This window comes from Brachionichthys hirsutus, chromosome 1 (genome assembly GCF_040956055.1).
Source record: "Brachionichthys hirsutus isolate HB-005 chromosome 1, CSIRO-AGI_Bhir_v1, whole genome shotgun sequence".
Classification (NCBI taxonomy): Eukaryota; Metazoa; Chordata; class Actinopteri; order Lophiiformes; family Brachionichthyidae; genus Brachionichthys; species Brachionichthys hirsutus.
The window spans coordinates 13,091,334-13,112,985 of NC_090897.1; the positions used below are offsets into that span (position 1 = coordinate 13,091,334).

The window sequence follows — 21,652 nt, forward strand, 5'->3', positions numbered from 1 at the left end:
GGTTTTCCACCCAGTGCTGGAAAGTCCCTGCAGACATTAATGCAATAGCTTGCATTTCTCCTAAATCACAGTTGTCTGAACATTGACAATCAGCCGTAGAGCAATTTGCCCGCTCCGCACTTCTTGGTCATTGTTGATTTGATTAAACAGTTCCCTGTCTGAAAGAAGCAGAGAGAAAATTCCCCTCGATAATGTGAGGGATATTACATATTAAATCTGTTTGTTAGCCGCTTGGTTTGTGATTTCAGTTGAGTGAAACGGATTGGCTGGACCTTCAATGAAAAAGGCACCTTTTCATGAGCAACGTCTTTGAAATCCGATGTTGGGTGAGTTTACATTTAAATGGGGCCTGTTAAATACTGGCTGACCTACAGGTCCGTGATTCCATAACCAGGGCCGACTGGTCGTATTTCTATTTTTGTAATCAGCTTGAGCACAAAATCCAATTATGTGGAGGTTACTGTGAGGCTCCAACATGGGAACTTGACTTTTACGTGACCTGAAGAGAAACGGCTGCGCATGGCCAGACCCTGTGTGTTTCCATACTTATTGCTGCCCAACTTAAGTTTCAATCTGGTAAGATATTTGTCAAAGTGAATTGTATGCTAAAGGAACAGCAGATGGACTTTACAGGTTTCGTGTAGGCGTATGCTTAGCCCTTGTACTGATTATGAACAGTTGTGTAGTCGTAAGATTAATATATAGTTGTTTCCCTTTGCTTATCGGAAGGTAGTCAGTTAATCAACAAAGTGAAACGGAGGTCAAAAATGAAAGTAGTTTTTACACAGTAGTTTGAACACAGTGGACAAACTCGCCCATTCTGCAAAAAAAACCACATTAATCTTAATAAGAAATAAACAAGTCATCTCTTTCTTTCCATTTGGTTTATTGTCTCAGTTCATGGAATGTTTTTCCAGACCGAGTGCTCTTGGAAATCCATCACCATTTATCCAGTTAATTGTGTCTTTGCAGGGCAAGTATTTGGTCTTTTGGTCCCCGTGTACACCGCAACTGTTTTTCCTTTGTGTTTCCCAAAAGGTTCTGCGTTCGCACAACAGCTTTTCTAAAATAATCCACGTTCACATAGATGTGCGAGAACTGATCGAGAACGTTTGTCCGAGGATTAGCTCGTGGTAAAATGTAACAAAACCTCGCGGAACGATATATATGTAGACATCGGAAAGAGTGTAAATAAACTTGACGGATTCTGCACGTCACATTGTGGCTTTATGTTTGAACCGCAACGGGCGAATGAAGTTTTCACAAGGTTTCGCTCTGGAGCCCATTTGGTTGAAGGCATGGAGTTTGCTTCAACATTGTCACATAAAGAGGCCACAATGCAGCCAAATGGCCCCTCAGATGCCTCTGATTGTTTTTGCTGTGAAAAATTAATGCGTATTGAGTCAATGCCATACATTTTAGAGTATTGTATCTGCCTGTGCTGCAAAACAAGGGGACATTGCTTGTTTAGCATTGTTGGAGCTAGAACGCTGTTTGGATCAAATGCCTTTGCTAGTTACATGTGAGCAGTAATTAAAATGGACAAGTACATCCAGGGTTCTTTGCTTTTATGTGACCATCAACTTATGATTGATGCACGTTTCCTGTACAGAAGCTTGTTTGGTTGGACCCGTCCTGAAAGCTATCTCGCACCAGCAGATTGTTGCGTTCCACAAATCGACCAGAAATCTGCTCCCACCCCCCGTCGTTTGGTGCACTTTCATTGCAACTCATGCAGCCTCTGTGATAGATTGCTCAATGAAACTGGATCTGTGAGAAAAAGGACAAGCACTCTGGGAGTTGCACAGCCTGCATGCCTTTCGCTCAACAGGGCACTCACTGGGATATTTCCTTGCTGAGGGCAGTACAGTAGGTCAACTGCCGATAGAGTTACAACCTCTCTTTTGTGGAGGTGTCGGACAAATTAGACCGCACAACTGTTTACCCTGTCAAGCAGGGACAGCTGTGTCGCTCCACCCACAAAAACCTGCCAGGGACTGTTGTTCCTTTTAGGGGGCCATCTGTGAGGAATAAGCAGGCACGGTGATCAAGAGACGCTTCAACAGTCTTACCTCTGTAACTGCAGGGGGTGGAATGAAAGGCCTCTTATGCACTGACTGCTGCACTGTTGAGTGATGAGTAATGGTGCAAGAGGACTGCTGCTCCGTCAGCCAGAGGGAACCACCCAGCTTTTAAGAGTAGAGGGAAATATGCTGCCGATAGTCCAGAAAGGAAGTTCTCACTGGGCTTTAACACAACGGTGTAATAAATACGTCAACAATAGTTCTTAAAGTACTTCAATTGGAAATATTAACTAAACTGTAATGCCAACAGTAAACGATATATTATGTGTTTCTAATATCCGGGGGAATGCTGTCATAGCTACTGGATTTTAGTTGACGATCTCATCAGGATCAAACATGTGTCAAGCAAGTAAATAGTTTAGTAATTTGGTATGTTACATCATACTATATAACATACCACGTTGTGTTCTTTGGTTCACCTAATTAATCATTAAAATGCATGAAAGTATTTTCGTTTTTAAGATGCTGTAAATCTCCGCAGTTACGTTTGTCAGTAAGATTACAGTTTATCGATTTATCAAATTGCCAGGTTTTTTTTCCGAGTCCAAACTGTTGTATTTAGAATTTAGGCTTGTTTAAGACGAGGCATTTATTGTTAGTCGCAAAAACACCCCGTACTGAATACTAGCGCTTTCATCAGCTATGGTTAGGAGGTCTCTTGAGAAGAGATGTCGGATATCAGGGTTTACTGTGCAAGCTGCCAAACCACAAACACACAGTGGTTGTTCATCAGACACGAGACTCATTGTACTGAATTTCATGCCGTTCTAGTTTTTCCCTGTGTGCTGGTGGGCTGCTTTGCAAAAAGGATCTGTGGTGTACAAATGGAATCATCAGACTTCATATCTTCTTCAGGCAGCATGGATTTTATCAACCCGAATAGCACTACTGCAGAGTTATTTGAGCCTTGCTTCCTCATCATTCACTTTGTTTATCATGAGAAACAGATGAATGGATGGACTCAGATGGAAGATAGATGTGTCTTTGCTTGACACGATCAATTGCCGAATTCAAAATGGAAGGTAGAAATAAGATATAAGGTTGCGAGTGTGGCTCGCTGTTTCTCCCATACTTGTGCAAGGAATGTGGGAGGAGTGTGTTCACACAGAAACATGCATGACACATGTTCAGGACGTACATGGATTCAGAAAACACTTTCATCATGCATCAGGCCTGCAGAATTTTAGGCACACAAATACAGCCAATAAAAATATTTAGTTACACTAAAGAGGTTTTTAGAGATCATATTTGGAGCTTTGAGATGTTAACATCTCACAGCAGGGATTGATTGTGAGGTTGAAAAGAAGAAAACTTGATTGTTAACCCTCTGTAAAATGAAGCAAAGGCCAAACGGACATTGTATTAGTAGAATTTGCTAGAAATAATCAATATAATAACATTTTTAGAAATCTAAATGGGGTTTTAAATCACTCATAATACTGGAAGCGGTATACAATGAAATTCAATTTACACTAGTTAAAGTTATTATATTTTAACTATAGTTTAAAAAACAACAAATGTGTTAAAGAGACGCGTTCGAAGCCGGTTACCATCGACAAACACAAACCAACCAAGGAATGTTCAAGTTTTTCCTGTTGCTCTGCTGTAGATCACAGGCGTATCTTCCCCGTAGAGCTTTGCAGATAGGAGATGGAAAGCTGACTTCAGCCTTTGGGAAACCAGTGCTAGTTTGTCCCGCTTTAAAGACACCACTTACGACCTCTTTTTTAAATTCATGATGAACTTCAGACCTTCGAACCTCACACCACGATCTGTCCTTGAATTAATACGCTGAAAGGTATGAAACACGGTGACCTTTTGGGCTATGTGGTGCAAGCAAATACAGCAAACAATGGGTGCCTGAGGCAGACACAGGCTCATTCATGTTTTAAGCTCTTAATGCAAGATTAGCAATGTGTTCTCAAATTGAAAAGACACAGCTCCATAACCCATGTGGGGGAGGGGGGGGAGGTGGGGGGGGGCATCTACTCCGTATTTATCACCAGTGACACTATCAGCACAGTGCCTTGTGAAAAGAGAGCCAGTCATTCAGAGCAGTGGGGCCACCTTGGCTGTCAAAGCAGGTTTTAAGCTACATTTCCCACGGTTGCCATGACGACTGTGGGAAGTGATTATGAGGACAGAGTTTTCGGAGCAGTGTTGTCACACCAGTGGGTATTACCATTGTGGTTTGCACAGAAAATTACTGGCTGATGATCGACTGTGCCTGGTGAAGTGTTCTGCTGTGTGGTGGCAGTGCCCTAGAATTATCTGTGTCAGAAATAACAGACTAATATATTTGTCTCTCTTCTTTCCAGGGCAAAAAATGGATAGATGGGACAAGATCAAGTAGGCCGTGAGGATTCTCTAACCCTTGCCACCAAGTCCCAACCGTCTGAGAGGGTGTCGGACGTCACTGAGGCAAACCTGGGCCGTTGGCACTAAGATGTCCCTAAGTGGTGGCACTGCAGGCGGGAAAGGTGTGGACTCTAATGCGGTGGACACTTACGACAGCGGGGATGAGTGGGATATCGGTGTTGGAAATCTGATTATTGACCTTGACGCTGATTTAGAGAAAGACAAACTTGAGATGTCTGGCACCAAGGACGGCATGGCAGCACCACCCAGTGCAGTGGCAGCGTTGCCTGACAACATCAGGTTTGTTAGTCCCGTGTCTGGCTCTCAAGGCAAAGAAAGCAAATCCAAATACAAGCGCAGTAAGAACTCTAAAGACAATAGTAGCAAACCCTCGTCTGGAGATGGGGGCAAAAAAGAAACTGCAGGACGGACTCAAGGGGAGCCAACAGGCACAGCAGCAAGTGCAGCAGCTGCTGGCAATAATTCCACCTCTGGGAAAAACATGGAAAAAGGGGGCAAAGCCTCCAGAGGTGTTCTGGGTGGTAAAAAGGAGAAGGAAGGGGCTAGTGGGAAAAGCAAGAAAGACAAAACGGATGGATCCCCAGTCGTGGCAATAGCTGCCGCAGAGAAGGACGTTGTGTCTCAAGCCCAAATTGCCCTGGGGAACAGTCGTAATGCGTCCTTTGAGAACACGCAATCAACAGACTTGGCAGAAGCCAATCAAATGGGGAATATTACACTTGAACCTGTTGGGATAGTACCGGCGCTGACATCAAACACGGAGCCAGAGGAGGTGGAAAATGGAAGTAGTGAATGCAAGGCCTTAAAGAAGTTGAAAATTGAAAAGGTACGTGTTTGCTTCATTCCGCCTGCTTTTATTTTATCTTATTTTATTCCACTGAAAGTCATATTTGTTTGTCGAAGGAAACGATTCAGCCACATGTTACGCTGTAATGCTGGATGATGATCCTAATGGTGATAGTTACACACATAACATGCAGCATTAAATGTTTCAAAATGTATTCTGCTAACTAGTTCCTTCCAACAAATATGCAGTTTATTGTTCTGTTTCAAACACAATGTTCTAAATGAGCCTGCGCTAACTGCTATTTATTTTGGAGGGTCTTCCATAAGGGGCTGTTAAACTCGTGCTCAGAGCTCACAGTTGTTGACACGTGCTGGCGGCAACCCAGTTTTTACTTTTTTTTTTTTTTAAAGCCAACAACAGGCAATTGCGGAGTTGTCAGTGAAAAGCATCTCTGAAACAATAAAGGCTTTCATCAGATGAATTACCATAGTATTAAATTAATAAACAAAAGAGGCTAATCGAAAGTGCTTTGTGAATTGCCTGTCGCTTGTAGAAGGCTAGGAGATAGTCTACTGCCTAAAGCGGCCTCACGAGTGACGCATAAAAAGACCTACTGCTGTTCTTTCTTTTATTAGCACATGGTGAATAAGAGCACCCTCGACAAAAACGAAGCTGAGACCAGCTGCATGAGGCATTGTGCTTTCTCTTCCCTTCATGAGTCAATCTTTGACTCGTTTTATAAGAAATGCATCCTTGTTATTAAATATTCGTACATAGTGGCCAATTTCTGTGAAATATCGTGTTAAATCTGTAGTGGGCATTAGTATCCACACACACACACACACCACGTCTGTGATAAGTCAATGTCTCGTTCTTTCACCCCCCCCCCCCCCCGCGATATCAACGCTGAGACCATCGTACAAGAACAATATAAAGATTTGTGTTTTTATTCCCTCACAGTTATCTTGTTCACTCACAGAGTTGATCTATCAGTGTCTCTATTGTGGTGCCTCATAGCAGCCCTTTCATGCTCCGCCAGTATAAAAGACAGCAGAGCAGGGAGGTGCTGAGGACTGTTTTTGTCTGTCATCGTGCTCCATTCTTAATCCCACAAGCCCCAGCAATGCCTAGTGGAACAGTGTGTGGGGGAGGGAGCTGGTGCAAAGCACGCCTTCGTCGTTTTTCCTGCTGCTCTGAAAGTGGCGTGCGGGGGGGATGGGCTGTGAGGAAGCCTGTTTGATTCCTTAAATCCAGGACAACCAGCCCAGGAACACAAGCTGGGGGGAGTCTCCCAGACTGATTCGAGAGGAAATTACTGGAAAGTCTTTGCAATGAAAATGCTTTTGAGCGAGACCCACACGGAATGGGTTGGAAGGTACTGAATAAAGGAGAGGGTCATGGCTGTCTTTATATAGCTGGGATGGCCCTTGAGAACACCAACGCCTTTGAGGATGGTAACCCATGTTAATGGATTTTGGTGAAAGTCCTTCTAAAAATTATTTCCTCCTGCCCAGCCAAGCAAAAAACCCGTCTGTGCCATCCGAACGTTGTAAATCGGCTTGTGGCGTAAACCTCAACATGGAGAAACCGGCCGTTGCAACACAGCTGCAGAAAAAAGGCCAAGCGCGATACAGTAAAGATTAGTCCACACCTCATGGGCTTGATAATTACTGCTCGTAAACATTTGAATGAGCGCAGACTAATAATTATTTTCCCAACTGGTTATACTTGCGTGGCCACGACTCCACACTGTTCTAGTCTGTGGCGGAAAGAAGGAAAGGCCGTACCCACTGTCATTCAAGGACAGAAGAATATAACCCTCTGCTCCGTTTACACTGCGTCAAACAAATCGGTGTGTTTGATTGGGAAATGAACGAATAACTGCTAAAGAACCAAGCAGGCCTGCATCTGAAGCGTTTTCAAATAGCCTCAGCCATTTTCATCACGAGGGTTGCAGGTTTGGAGGCGGCTGTTTTCGCATGCAGCTGGGGATTTTGAACAGTGACACACACAGGTAGTGGAAGGGGAGGAGAATGCCAACTGGAATAGTTGGCAGATGACAGGCTCATACCAGCAGTTAGCTCTTGCGACTCATTCAAGGAGCCGTGAAAAGGTAAGGTTAAGGAGCTCCGATGTGAGAAGAGTTGTAATAGAAAGGAACTAGAACGCATTGTTTGATTTTTAAAATTGCTCACTAAACGGAACAAAAGAAGATTGTCAAGGTTAATCTATTGGTGTGATTCTTTCTTAAATATTAGGGGTCCAAGGGCTTGAATTCTGATAATGACTTGGATGACATCCACTTACTAGTTGCTTATTGAATGTGACAGGTTTTAGTGCTGAGGTTTAAAAGTTAGCCCTCAAATGTTTCCTGTTCACCCGAACTTCCTTCCAACTGTCCAATACCCATGGAAAGGTTTCCCTGCTGTATGTTCCACACCTTTTACTATTGAAAATATACCAGACTTGGAAACGTTTCTGCATTATTATGACATGACCGTTGAATTGAAATTACTAGCTGTCACGTGGTCAGTGTGATTCAAGGGGTAATCAGTATGCGTCTCTCTGGCTCTCTTGTTCTCTGTTGGAGGTGTCATGGCGTTGGCTACATTGTCTGTGTCCTTATTTGAAGCTCCCCAAAAGGAATTGACTCTCAAATGCTGAATAAATCATCTCTACTTCCTCCGTACAAGTGCTAACCACCGCTGAGTGTGTCTCAATCTCCCACCTCTCATTATACAAGTCTAGAGGAGCATCGGCGTTCGTCAGCTGCCTCAATGTGCCACTGGCCTTGATAAATGAAGTAGCTCTCATGGAAAATTACATTGGCAATGCTACTTTGAAAGGGGGAAGGAGAGAGGAAAGGCTGCCCTTGAATGAAAGGGCTGAGCCGCTGCTCTGCGTAGCCGCTGATGCTCGCCTGGGAGAGCGCAGGATTTCATTAGTGTTGGCTTCAGTATTTTCTCTTTGCCTGACTGATTGTCGCTTTTGCATGAAAGCACATTCTTTTTAAGTCGTACCGTTTGAAAGGCACTGGAACAGACAAAAGATGGCGACTTGTTTTAACGAGGGGGAGTAAATTTCACGAAGAAGCTCAATGTGAAGCGAGTCTGTCCACGTTCTGCTAAAGCAAATACCATGGGGATAGATTATTAATGGACGTATTAGCTGGTAAGGATTTAAAAAGCTTCTTAAGTCTCTGAAACATTTGGAGCCTCCCCTTCTTACTGTAAGTGGATGTGATATCAAACACCCACTTTCCTATTATTAGTAGTAGTAGTAGTATTTTCTGGTGTGTACGAAGTAGTTTGATTATAGCATTTTATCAGGTTTTCATTGTTGTGGTTTAAATTTAGATATTTTTTTTAAACTCAATGAAAAATTGTTGTATTTTATATTTAGACAAAAAGTCAAATTAATATTCCCGTAACTCTAATCACTGAATCACTCAGTGTTTGATGGTAACCTTTCTGAAGCCACATACATGCTGGTGAGTAAATGTTCAGATGCACGGTTTAGCCTCGGTTCCGTGCTGTTCTGTTCCTACATCGCTGCCTCTGCCTGCGTGAAGCCCCCACACCCTCAGGGAGACCCTCTCTGTTACAGGAAGAAAACATTTGACACTAATTGTTTTCCACAGCTGCCATTAGCTGCTGCTCCAATTATTATAACGTGAACTGGTTTGAGCTTGTAGGCAAGAACTAAACACTTTTTATAAAGTAGAAAAATGATGTCATTATTTTAAATAATTGAGCAGCTGCTGGAATGGATATAAAAATGTCATTGCAGTAATATTGCAATTTTCTTTCAATGTGTACGTATGCGTTTCAGGGTTCGTCTTTTACTCAACGGGGGTATGCCACACATTTTCAAGGTTTGCTGTCTTATTCCTCACCGATATACCATCGGAAATGAAAACGGCTTGCAGAATCAGAGAATATCCAAATGGCATTTGTAATCACAGTATAGGGGGAAAGGAAATTGCTGCAAAAATACTGGCCTTTGTAAATGTCACCATTAAATGCATTTGCGTCCAACGGTCACTAGCTCCTGGAGTGTCTGAGGGAACAGTTTTTCACAGTTTACTTTCATCTTCAACGCTTCATCAAATGCAGTGCTAAAAACTGCATTTAAAATCGATAAATTATATGAATACAACGATGTCTCATACAATGCATCCCAGACTTTAGACTTTAGACTGAGTTAAACATAAATCAAAGGCACCTTGCGTAAAGTAGAAGTTGAATGCTTTTATTAAATAAGCAAAACTTGGATTATTGACTGGTTGCAACTGGGCTATAAACTCCCCGGCCTGATGACGACAAGCCCCGGTCAATCAAATAATCACCTAAATTTAAACATTTGTGAATGTGGTTAGTACTCAGTCTCTCCAGTAGCAGACTGTGCCAAAGTGGTGAAGTACGTCAGTGTGGAGAAGAGTCATGAAGCTAACCTGGGCTGTGAGCCTCCACAGGTCCACATTGAAATGCATCATCTACTAATGGAGTGGGTCTGAACAAGAATGAACCGTCCAAAAAGTGGCCAATCTTACAACATTCCTTTCAAAACGTTAAAAAAGTTAATACAGGAATCACAGAAAAATAATCAAGGAACTGCAGAACACACTCGACTCAATAAAGGTCTTTATTTATGGCTCTAACGATTCAAAAGAGACTCTGCATCCATGGAGTGGCCCAGAGAAAGCAGCTGGTAACCCAGGAGATTATAAGGCATGTCTGAAGTTCGTCACAACACACCTTGATGAACCATTTAATGAAGCTTTTGACAGGAAGAGCTTTGTTACATCTGGTGCAAATGCAGCACAGCTTTCAATTAAACTATCATTGTATCTCCGGTCAAGTAAGGAGGCAGCAGTGTAGTATTGCCTGGGATGTCCAGGAGGATTTGCCATAATTTAAGGAATACAGTATTGAATTCTGCTCTCGGGCAGAAAATTTAAAGGAGATTGGGTCTGCAGGCTCAGCGGAAGCTCAAGCAGCAGCAGCAAGTCAATAAACGCAGGCATGACAGTAAGTGTCTGTGGTTCAAAAGGAATGAAATGATAGTTTTGGAGTAGCCTAGTAAAAGTCTAAACCTGAATCAGATTAGGATGCTGTGGCAGGACCTGAAAAGAGAAGTCCATGCTCACAAAGCCTCCGGTGTGGCTGCACAAAAGCAGCACTACAAAGAACAGTGGGGAAAAATTCCACCTCCGCAAAGCCGGAGCCTGATCTCCAGTTATTGGAATAGTTGGCTTGCAGCTGTTGCTGCTGAAGGGGGCACAGCTACTGTAGTTATTAGGTTCAGTGCAGGACAAAGCCTTTTCTCTGATGTGGCTAATCATTTTGTCGTATAAAATAATGTAGGAATTTAAAATGAAACAATTTGTTTACTCAGGTTGCCTTTGTTAAATGTAGCTTGAAGATCTGTCACGGTGTTGTATGACATACACACAAAAATTGGAACACAAGTCACTATTATACCAGAATGATAAGCTAGCCCAGCAATACAAATGAGGAATACTCATGGTTCACCCTAACGTTTCTAGTATGTGCAACCTTTTGAAAATGAACTCTAGAATGTAAACTCTGTCATGTAAACTGAACTGAAACAATCAAATTCCCAATGAGAACGCCTCTGCAGTGTTTCAGTCCTCTTAATGTTCCTTCCATAATTGCTAGTAATAAACACTTTCCCTTTTAGCTTAAAATTGCATTGTTATATACCTGGGGGGGCTCGTATTATATCCATGTGGTTGATTTACGGATCCTCTGAAAATTGTTAATTTTAGGCAGTCCTAATCAGGAGAGGAGTGTTTCTGAATCAAATCTGATCATTTTCCTGAAGCTAATCAAGGTGCATATCAACCTCTTGACTCCTCGCGCGCACCGTGAAAGCCTCAATGTGCTCCTTCATGGAATAGATTCAGTCAGTAAAAATACAGAATTGTGAAGTGTTTATACAGAACATTTTAGAATAATTTGGCCGTAGTTGTAAGTAATTAGTTTTTTGATTAAAGATGTTAGATTTATTGGAGCGTTACGACAAATAATGCTTCCTGTGTTTTCGGACATTATGATCTTTGGAATATTACTTTTCATGCTTCGGATTTTTCACTGGTATGTTAAACATAATTTACCTAATGAAATGCAACAGGTATCACAGGCCCGTCTTGGAAATATACTGCAACACTAGGTGTGTAACTGTTCACTTAATGTATTGAACCATTTCGGTTCTGCATGTTCGGTTCGGTCTACTTGCGTACTGTTTCCGTTTTATGCATTTTTTCTCATTCAATTTATCTAAGCTCTCCGTGCGGAACTGAAGTCCTGGTCGAGTTTCCTCACGGACGCCTCTGAGTGTCGGACACCATTGACTGACGGGGAGGCGCGCTGGAAGCTCGCAGGCGTGCACACATAGCAAAACTAGCAAAGCAATAGCTCTGTATTCCAGCTAGCTCTGTAGCTAGTGAGCGGGTTTTCTCCTCTGCTGGAGATGTTGTCACGGCAACCAGGTCTGTGCTTTCTGCAGAAAATGTGGATAAAGTTGATCTTTCTAGCCAAAACCTTTAAGCTTGAATAGTTAGTAGTACTAGTTACATTTGTCATATTCAGGCTGTTTACAGTTTTAACTTATTAATAATTTTATTAAGCTTTTTTAATTGTTACAATACAGTAGATTTAAAAACAGTCTAATTTATTTGAAATATCACCCAAATGGGTCACTTTTATTTATTTATACAAATTCTATTGTTTTCATTTTTAAAAAATAAAAGCATTTTAAGTAAATTTTTTTCTGCCTTTTTTGTCCCGAAAATAAATCGAACTGAAATTACATTTTAGTGTACCGTTACACCCCTATGTAACTCACAACCCAGTTATCATTGTTGAATGCATGTATTTTTAATTAATCAAATATATAGGCATTTCAGGGTCCAAGTATATAGTCTGAAAAGTGTTTTGCTCATTGAAATTATTTTAACATCATTATAATTTGAGAAACGTCTTTTAACTGGTTTAAATTCTGTTTTCTGCAGGGACACGAAACATTGGGCTAGTTTTGGAAAATAAATTACAGCTCTGTCAAACAAAGCCCTTGTCATGGTCGGTCTTTCGCTCCGCATCGCTTTCTCTGTGAAGCTTTCCATGAGGTGTGTTGCTGTGTCTGGATCGGCTTGCTGTTTGGGGGGGGCAGGCAAAGGGTTGTCGGACTAATTCAGCTCATGAAAGACTTATGCAGCCAGAGCAGCTGTCTTCCATTGTCGGCCTGCAAATTTCCAGTGTGCCACATTTCACCATTCAAAGCGCGAGTAGAAAGAGATCCAGGCAGGCGAGAGCAGAGAGGAAACACGGAAATCAGAAAGGAAAGAGAAATCTCAAAAGAGTTTCGTTGCACTGACTCGGCGAATGCTTACTTCTGTTTCTTCCATTTGAAACTGTGGTGGGTGTGTGGTTGGGCTACGCTACTATAATAAACCATGAGACCGTTCAGACCCAGATTGCAGCATGTACATAGATAAAAAGACTGTTGTGGTACCGTGAGAGGGTAGAGAGAGGGCATATGAGGAGCAAGGGAAGGGGGTGGGATAAAGAGCTGCCTGAGATTAGTGGGTGAGGGGGGGTTGAACGGTGTTATGAATGGATAGAGTCTTTAACCCCCCAATACACTGAATAGTTTGTCACAGGCTGCCGTGGCTGTGTGGAATGAGCGGAGCTGGCTGAGAGCTCTTGGATTCCTGAATCCTTGAGGCATGTGGCCTGATTAGCAGAACAAAACCCACACAGTGGGGAGGAGCAGACATCCCCCCCCCCCCCCCCCAACTGGAATTTTCTACCAGTGAGGGAAAAAGTGGCTTAAAGTTGGTACTGACTTGCTATGCTTGTAAGAGTTTGCGGTCTGTGTTTGATGACTCCTCAGTTGCAGTTGAACGCTCTCGGTCCTCCATTTGGACATTTTATAGCGCACGCTAAAATAAATCTCAATATTAAACCGGTTTGACCATGAAACGGCTGATGAGAAACCATTCAGTCCAAGAGCTTAACTCCTTGTGACAGGTTTGCAGTTAAACAAAGAGGAAGTTAACAACAAGGCAGTGTTTAAGCAAGGAGTGATTAGACGGAGGATTATGTGCCTTCCCCTCCCCCAAATACTCCTCTAAGAGACTGTTGGCAGCCAATGAAGCGAGTTAAAAAAAAATATCAGTGTCTTTTGTAGGATTCCTTATTTCATTATAACATTACTTCAACATATTTGTTCCTTTCAAATTGTAATGCATGGGAAATACAAATAACCATTTCATCAGGAGACGGTGCAGCATTGCCATACAGCCCAGTCGGATTCTTATCTGCACCAGGTCCCACACTTCTACTTTATCTATAAATACCATTTTATTGGTTTTATAGCCTCTGGGGAAAACAAAACATTTGTTTGCGGTCGGTTGGGTTTCTGTGTTGAGACTCGAGTTTTCTCATCTGAGTTCCCAGACAAGAGTTTCTGGTGACGGCGTGCTTGAACCTCTCACGACAATCTCTTTGTTTAGACTGAGAAAAGGCAGCGGCGGCGTAACACCGTTGCAGCGGGTGAGTTTAAGGCCATGTACACACGTAGCCAGGTTTTTTTTTAAACCGAATATTCTTCCACATCCGCTTTGGAAGAAAATTGCTTCCACACGACCTCATCAAAAAAAAATTGTTTATGAATATAAAGTCAACAAGTAAGGAATAAGTGATATGTGTTGAAGGCATCCATGCTGTTTCTGAATGTAAACACAGGTTGCGCACATATGACGTCACAATTGCTTTTGTTGGTTGACGTTTCAAAACTTAAAACTCAAGTTTTCAAAAACCATAGTTTTTAGTGACAGAAATATACTGTTTCCTGTGGTTGATTTGCCGAACCGTAGAAAAATATCTTTGTTTTTAGAGATACCCAGCTACGTGTGGACACGGCCTGAGTTCCAGGCCAGCAGGCAGTCAGCAAAAAGGCCAACAAGTGTGGCATTTTACGTTTGCATTGAGCAGCATCTTCTATCCCACTGACTTCTTCTACCTGACAAACGGAATTGTTGAATGAATGAGGTCCTTCTGATATTTTTTTTACGAACTAGATTTTATTATTGTAACTTTTAAAGAAGCAGAAATTTCCGATTAATTTAATTTTATACGTATTTAACCAATACATTATTTATGCACGCGAAGTGTTGATTTCACAGTTTCAGTATTTTGAGAGGTGACTCGCGTAACACGCTGCGATGTCATGTTACTCTGTTAAACCCTCACCGAGAGTCGACGACTGAGCAAGCGCACCTAGTGGCTAATCCATTCTCTTATCTGTCAGATGGTGTTGTTTGGGGATGTTTGTTTGCTGGTTGACGGCGTTCTGTGGGCTTATCCCTCTCGTTACATTTGGCAGCGTGTTGAAAGGCTGTCTGCCAAAAATAAAGCAGCATTCCACATTTCAGCAGGAGAAATTGGAGAAGTTGGATCATGCGCTCTGTCTTGCCTAAAAGCCAAACCGAGAGGTCAGCCTCGAGAGCAGAGCTTTTATACCAGCCTTCCTCTAATCCAGTGACTACGGTGCCCGTTCAGAGCATAATTGAATATCATCTGTTCATATATGGGGGGGGCGCTAGTTTCACTAAATAAATTCAATAAAGTTAGTTTTATTTTGTGCATGAGTACATCCTTCCAAGCGTGGAAGTACAGATCTGAGATGAAAGGATTTTCTTTGCCATTCTAATCCACACAGACAGCTAGGCCCTTGTGATTATTCCCGCCCCCTTCTTTCCACTCATCTCTTTGAATGCAGAGCCTTTCTAAATTCACCCTAAAAAGGGTTTCAAAAGGGGATTATACTGCTGATAGAAATTAAAGAGAGAGCACGTCTGTCCTTTGGGACCAATGTCAAACATTCATGAGTCCATGGAAGCTTGCATCATGCACTCTATCGGACTGAATTTGTAACTAGGTTTGCCTTTTAGAGGGCTCTTGTTCAATGCAAAATGTCTGATAAATTTAAATTGACTATTTCCTACTGAAATTGTTCCCATCGGTCTGTTGTTCTACGACACGCACTCAGCCGACACCACAAAATATGCTAACGTGCAGGTTTGTTGGTCCGCAAGGCTCTCTGTTACGTAAGGAAATCAATGGTGACTCATTATAGAGACGTGTTTTTGCTCCAGTGGATGTTCTCTGATCGAAATTATGTAAATTTAAGTTTTTTAATAAAGAGTTGACAATCAAAGCAAGTAATTATATTCCATTCAATTAAAAATATATACTAGACATCACCAATACTGATCCTCGGGGGGGTGTCAGTCTTTCTTTCTTCTTTTGAAGTGTTTTCCTTTTGTTCAAGCGTGTTGGCTTTAGAGTTGCATGTTCAGCACCATTCTTGCAGGAGTCGCGCTGACGACCTTCACATTGAACATGCCAGCAAGAGACAGTGTTGGACAATGAGGTAGAGCTCGTGTCTGTCCCCGTCCTGGGCTTCAGTCCAACAACTTAATGCTTCATCATCACCCAAGCTCGTCTACATCCTCTCCCTCATCTAATGCGTTTCAAAAGTTACTGCATAGATAAACAAACTATATGTTCATTAAATGTACAAACACTGCTGGGGCGGTTCTGTTCCACTGCCTTCTCTGGGCCTTTGTGTTGCTGCCAAGTCCTTTTTTTAACTCGATGACATGGAGCTATTTGACTCTGGCATCAAGGAGTCTGTCACTCTTTACACAACACGTTACATTTATGTTTGCCAGTGGCTCTTTGACCAGGGCTAGAATTGGCCCACGAAAGGGTGGCGACCATATAAAACATAGAACACGATACAGACTTATAAAGTTAACCCAACATGAACCGCGAAACTCTTGTATTGAATTCAATACTTCCCACATTAAACAGGAGTCAGGCCGTTTGTTTTAATACAGTAAATTGTTTAAAGGAAATTAGAATTGATATCCTTCACCCGTTTCTTGTTGTCAAGCGAACAATGAATTGATGCTGCAGTCTCTCATACCAGACTCTTGATCCCTGTGTCTCATAGGATGTTTATATTTGCACGGTTTACTAGAAAAGAAACCTCCGATGTCAAATCTAATTAAAAAAAATAATAAGAAGGTTATCTCTGTTCATTCCTCTTCTCAAAAATGGATTCTTTGCCAAAGACCTCTGTGGTCTCTGGTGTACGAGTTTGATTTTTCTCATGCTGTTTCTTTCCCTTAAACAAGAATACCACATGCATCAAAGTCATCCCCGCCACAGCAAGTCCTCTTATGAATACTGATACTGAATGGAGACTGCCTCAGTGTCCTTGAATACAGAAGCTTTCATTATCTGGTGGCGATTGTCAATCCAATTTGTTGTTTTTCAACTCCCACCCCTATTTGGTCAGCAATCGTCAGTTGAATTACTTATTTATTGCAGTGTGATGTTTTAAGTGTGTAACGTTGCAGTACTACTGGGAAAAAGAAATAATTGGGCAAATTTGCTTCTAGGAAAATGTGAATACAATCGAGGCGGATTAATGCTCTTCAGGCAAACATGCAAAGTTGAAGGTGGCATTTATTTTGACGTGTGCGTGATTCTCAGTGTTTTAATGTGAATGTTTTACTGTTTGCCTACCAGTTGCTAGGCTGGTAGATAAAGAGAGGGGTTTGTGTAGCTGACGGGCCCTAAGGTGCGTCATTGTGTGGCGTTGTTGTCGTGCAAGGCTAACCAGTAGCAGAGCGGCACCATTTTGGTGGTGTTCCAATGAATACTGTGTCAACAGTAGCTTGTTACGCAGGGATCATGGTGCAGCAGCTGGTGCCGTGAGCTCTTGGACCTCGTGTCATTCCCCGGATTGGATGCATTTTTTAGTTGATTTTCCCCTTTGAGCTTTTAAGTTAGCTGATAACTGCTACTAGCTGCTTTTTCAATCCTTCAGTCAACACACTAAGCAATGTCAAAATGCCACACACACACACCATTTATATACCGATCCGTCTTCTGTTTGTTCTGTTGTGTATTTCAGCCCCGTCACTATCTACACTGCCTTACCAGAGATGGAACGACGTAGACTCCCTTTTTTCATTCAGCCTGAAAAAGGCAACATGTGTAGTGAAAATAAGGTCTTTTTTTACTACATAGATAATCAGCTGACATTTCGTACATGATACTGTGAAGGTACACGCGTCATCTGTCGGCGTCCAAGCCCTAAATTTCTGATTGTACAGAGTGTACCGGTACACTTCCATTGTTACACTCTGTACCGATACAAGTGCACAATGACATGAAACATGTTGCGTCAATGCAAATGGGCAGTAGAGTGTAAACAGAACTGTCCAGCAGACGGGATCGTTGGATGTCCTCGTCGGAACAGTGAAAGCATTTCTAAATGCAAGTTAAGCGTACAGGCTTGTATTTTTCTGGGTTGCTTGCTGTTTTCATCTGACAGCACTTCACTGCTACACATATTGGCTCCAGGGTTGATGGCTCAGCTCGTCGGGAATGGACTTTATTATCTCCCTCCAGCTTGATATTCAGGACAAGCTTCCTGAATTAGTGGCCCATGCAGCTCTTGTTTTGCTGAGATGACTTTTCACAAGACTGTACAGTTACCTGCATAAGCACTAATGTTCCTCTGATAAATAAAGAGTAGCGGGGGCTTTTCTTCCCTTGCTCCATGCAATTTCCAGAGAGAACCAAAAAAAGACCAGGATGTTGGAGTTGAATTGAGGGGAGAAGACGGGAACGTGGATCCATGAAGGCGACGTTAACATGGAAATGAGCTTCTCTCTCTGTATTGGAGACGAGGGAGTTGTTTAGTCCTTTGTGATTAGTTCAGCTCACACATTCAATTGCGTTTCACAACAGAGGCCTGTATGTTCATCTGGGAAACTGCATTGCATTTAATTATATCCATTAGGTTTATGCGCCTCCTGAAAAGTGAAGATTCTGCAGTTAAATCTACTTGTTCATGTGGTACTTTTTATTGTGTTGCATTATCTATGTATTTTTTGTTTGTATTTTTATACCTGATCTGAATATATGTCACTCAGTGTAAAATATACCGGTAATGTGCACCCCCACCCACACACCACACACACATATTAGTTAATCATAAAGCCCGTGTTGAAGTCAACATTAACCATGCATTATCGACTGGTCTGCTGGGTTTTGTAGGATTTATAAAGAATGAAAATCTGTGTCCGATGAAGCTTCGAGGAGCTTTAGCTTTAGCTTCTTATTGAGCTTCTTATCTCGGTGTGTTTTTTCCTCCTTGCTTTGATTCCAGCTGTGTGTTCAGGGTCTTCCAGAGTCCTTGCTGTTGCTTGTGTTGGGGTTCCTAAAATATTCACTCCTTATTTTCTTTACCATCCAGTCCTTGACCGTAGCTTTGTCGGTCCCGGACGTCACCACTGTCTTCCACTATCGTCTTAGTGGCAGTCCTTGAAACTCTATCAATCTATGTTAATGGCAAGTAAGACCGTGAAAAAGTCTGACTCTGCTGTACGTTTAATCACTTAATCTGATCTGCGCAGTCATTGTTGATAATCCTTAAAAAGCATTAATTCGTTCTTAAACATATAATATGGCCTTTTCAGCATGAAACGTTGTTTTATCATTTATGTCACGTCCTTTGTCTTTCAAAGGTGGCCACATGATTTTAAAAAGCATTCCTCTTTTCAATGCCAAATACTCACGTGGTTCAATAAGGATGCATCTGTGTTTGTGGATGGCAGCTGAAGAGAGCAGGAGGAGGAGGGGGGAGGAGGCGGCGGCAACAATGACTGCACTGACTGCTTATTTTTATCAGGGCATTATCAGATTAGGCACTCAAACTAACAAGGTCATCAAACGTGGATAGCTGAGAGCAGCAGACTCCTGCAAACGGCTGGCAGGGAGAGGTTAGCTTCATTATAATGGGGTTCGATGTGCTGCTGCATGGACACAGCTAGACTTATTAGTGCTTTTAATGAGGTGAAGGGCACGCAGATGTAATGTGTTCAGAGGTTCCCTACCAGCGGCTGCAGCGATGTGACTCACTATATTGTGCTGACACCCGTCTTTTGATTAAGCGAGTTTTTTAGGAACACTTCGTAGCTTAATCTCCTTTTGCTGTTGTGCCAAAGTGCATCCACTGAGTAGCAACGCTTTCCTTTTAGATTGATTCGGTACTTGCGAAACTAGACTTATTTCCAGGTTGACCTGTTTTGCTGTGCTTTTACTCCAGAAAGGGTTTTCTCACTTAATTCCCTGGATTATTCTAAAATTAGATTCTAATTATCAAGACAAGCCATAGACATGATGCGTGTGGCATCACAAAATGAACTATTATGGTCTTCTTGTGACCCACAACTATGTTTTTCTTCTTCTCTTCATCATTACGTATTAAACCTTATGTTGCCGGCTACAGCCTTCATTGCTCCAAGGGATAAACTGTAAATATCCGTGGAGCTTTGAGATTAACATTCAGGTAGAGATTAGCGCTGGCTGTTTAAGGAAAATATTAGGAACAAAGGTTGTTTTTTTTTACCTGACAGCCTTTTTACCCAAACAGTTGTTTTAAAAAAAGGTTTCCAGGATGTCATATTTTAAAATGCTGCCTTCACATCCTCGTGTAAACGACTACTCTGAAAACAATGATGTCACAGCCCAGCGTCGTGGATACGCTGCTGTTTGCTCTGAAGTTCATTTCCACTCCTGCAGTGTGGACTGGCTGCACCACTCCTGTGATCTTATTCTGTGCTGTTGGCTCAGATTAGTCACTTTCCCATCACGTGTAGTGCAGCATTTGAAAATGTTGTGCTGCTGTTGTGTGTCGACACACAACCTTTTCAAAATGCAAATTTCCCATTTCTTTTCCGTAGCAGACATCAAATGCGATTCGATAGTATTTCACAAACTAAACTACCCACAGCTTTGAAGAACTGAAGATGTGCTTGTTGCTCTTTTGGAGCTAGAGTTTTGTTGGTCATATTTTTCATTTCATGGAGTTATAAATTGAATTTATGCTCATGCTAAGAGTTGCATTTCTCTCAGATGAGGTTTTCTGGGGTACATGATAAAAATAGATCTTCCCCAGATGCCTTGGAATACTCAGGTCGTTTTCACACTGGACCAAGAGGACTCTGTTCGATTGGGGAGATGAAAGTCCCAACATTGTTGCATTTATAATTTGTCTGCTTTCACACTGTTGTTTCTAATGCAAAGCGAACTTTCTGAGCAGCATCGCGTGGTTGAAAGGGGTGCTCGATTGGACAAAGTAGAAGGGGAAGTCCCTCCCTCTCCCATGTTTGTTTTGGTTTGGAGTGCTTCAGTTGCAGCTGCTGCTTATTCAAGGAGGGGAAGCTCATGTTTTTCTGGCCTACATCATAAATGTTACACAACGCTAGTAGTTTTAAACAAAGACAAAGTCGCTGGGGATCCGTAAAGTCTCCGGCTCAGTTCAAAACAACGGAAAGAAAAACTTGATGCTCCCGGTGTTTTATGCTTCAAGATTGCTGATTCGCTTATTTCACTGTCAATCAAAAAGGGATTCCGCCTCAGACAGATCACCCAATCATAATGCCCCAGAGACGCTGATGGGTGGGGCAAAGCCCAGCATTTATCCAATGACCGTGCAGGTTCGCGTAGTGGAACAACCCGCTCTACACTCAGCGGCTGCGGCGCTGCGGGGATGAATGAGAAGGAAGTTGCGTCAGTTACCTGTGATGAGTAGCTGCTTCTGAACAAAAGATGAAAGTATTTTAGCGCATATTTAGTTGATGAAATCTACACACAGCAGTATTTCAACAATTTTTGTTTTGGAGTGTGCGCTGTACTTCTTCTACCGGAGATGCACTGCCTGAAGCGTTACTACATACATTTGGTCCTGTGTTTTGTTCGCTGAGCTTTCACACTGCTTACGAAACGAACGAAACGAACCAGGGTTCTCTTGCAAGCGAACCGAGACCCACGTTTTCAGGCGGACCAGATTACGCTTGTTTGATCTGCACCAGAGTTCGGATGAGCTTTTGCAACTGCACAAACGGAACGGACCATCCGTAGAAACGAACTCTGGTCCGTTTAAAGGGGACCAACAGGGACGGTGTGAAAATGACCTTAGTACAGTATATAGTATCTGAATGTGTGTGAAGGACTCCACCCGAAATGGTTCAATTCCAATCCAGGTTATGAATACAAAAGGAAACGGAACTCGGAAGTTCTCTCCAGGTTTTGCTGCAAATCCCCACAAAACAGGCTTCATGTCAACAACTAACACACAAATACACACATCCATGCACCCTGGCTGTGCATGCATAGTCTGCACATCATATGAGCAGAGAACCCTTAAATTAAACTGAGTGATGTATGGCTCTCCTCCACATGTAGACATGCAGCCTTTGTCTTTCACCTTTAGCACTGCATTTCTGTCC

The 21,652-nt window shown here is 42.3% G+C and overlaps 1 protein-coding gene across 1 annotated transcript in view; it reads left to right on the forward strand.

The window, feature by feature from the left end:
- Positions 1 to 4,509: 4,509 nt before the first annotated feature.
- znf609b (zinc finger protein 609b) overlaps positions 4,510 to 21,652 on the forward strand; it is a 44,629-nt gene continuing 27,486 nt past the window's right edge. Inside the window, exon 1 of the mRNA XM_068761030.1 lies at positions 4,510 to 5,289. Within this exon, the coding sequence (XP_068617131.1) occupies positions 4,531 to 5,289 (759 nt within the window). The 5' untranslated portion in view covers positions 4,510 to 4,530. The remainder of the gene's footprint in view (positions 5,290 to 21,652) is intronic.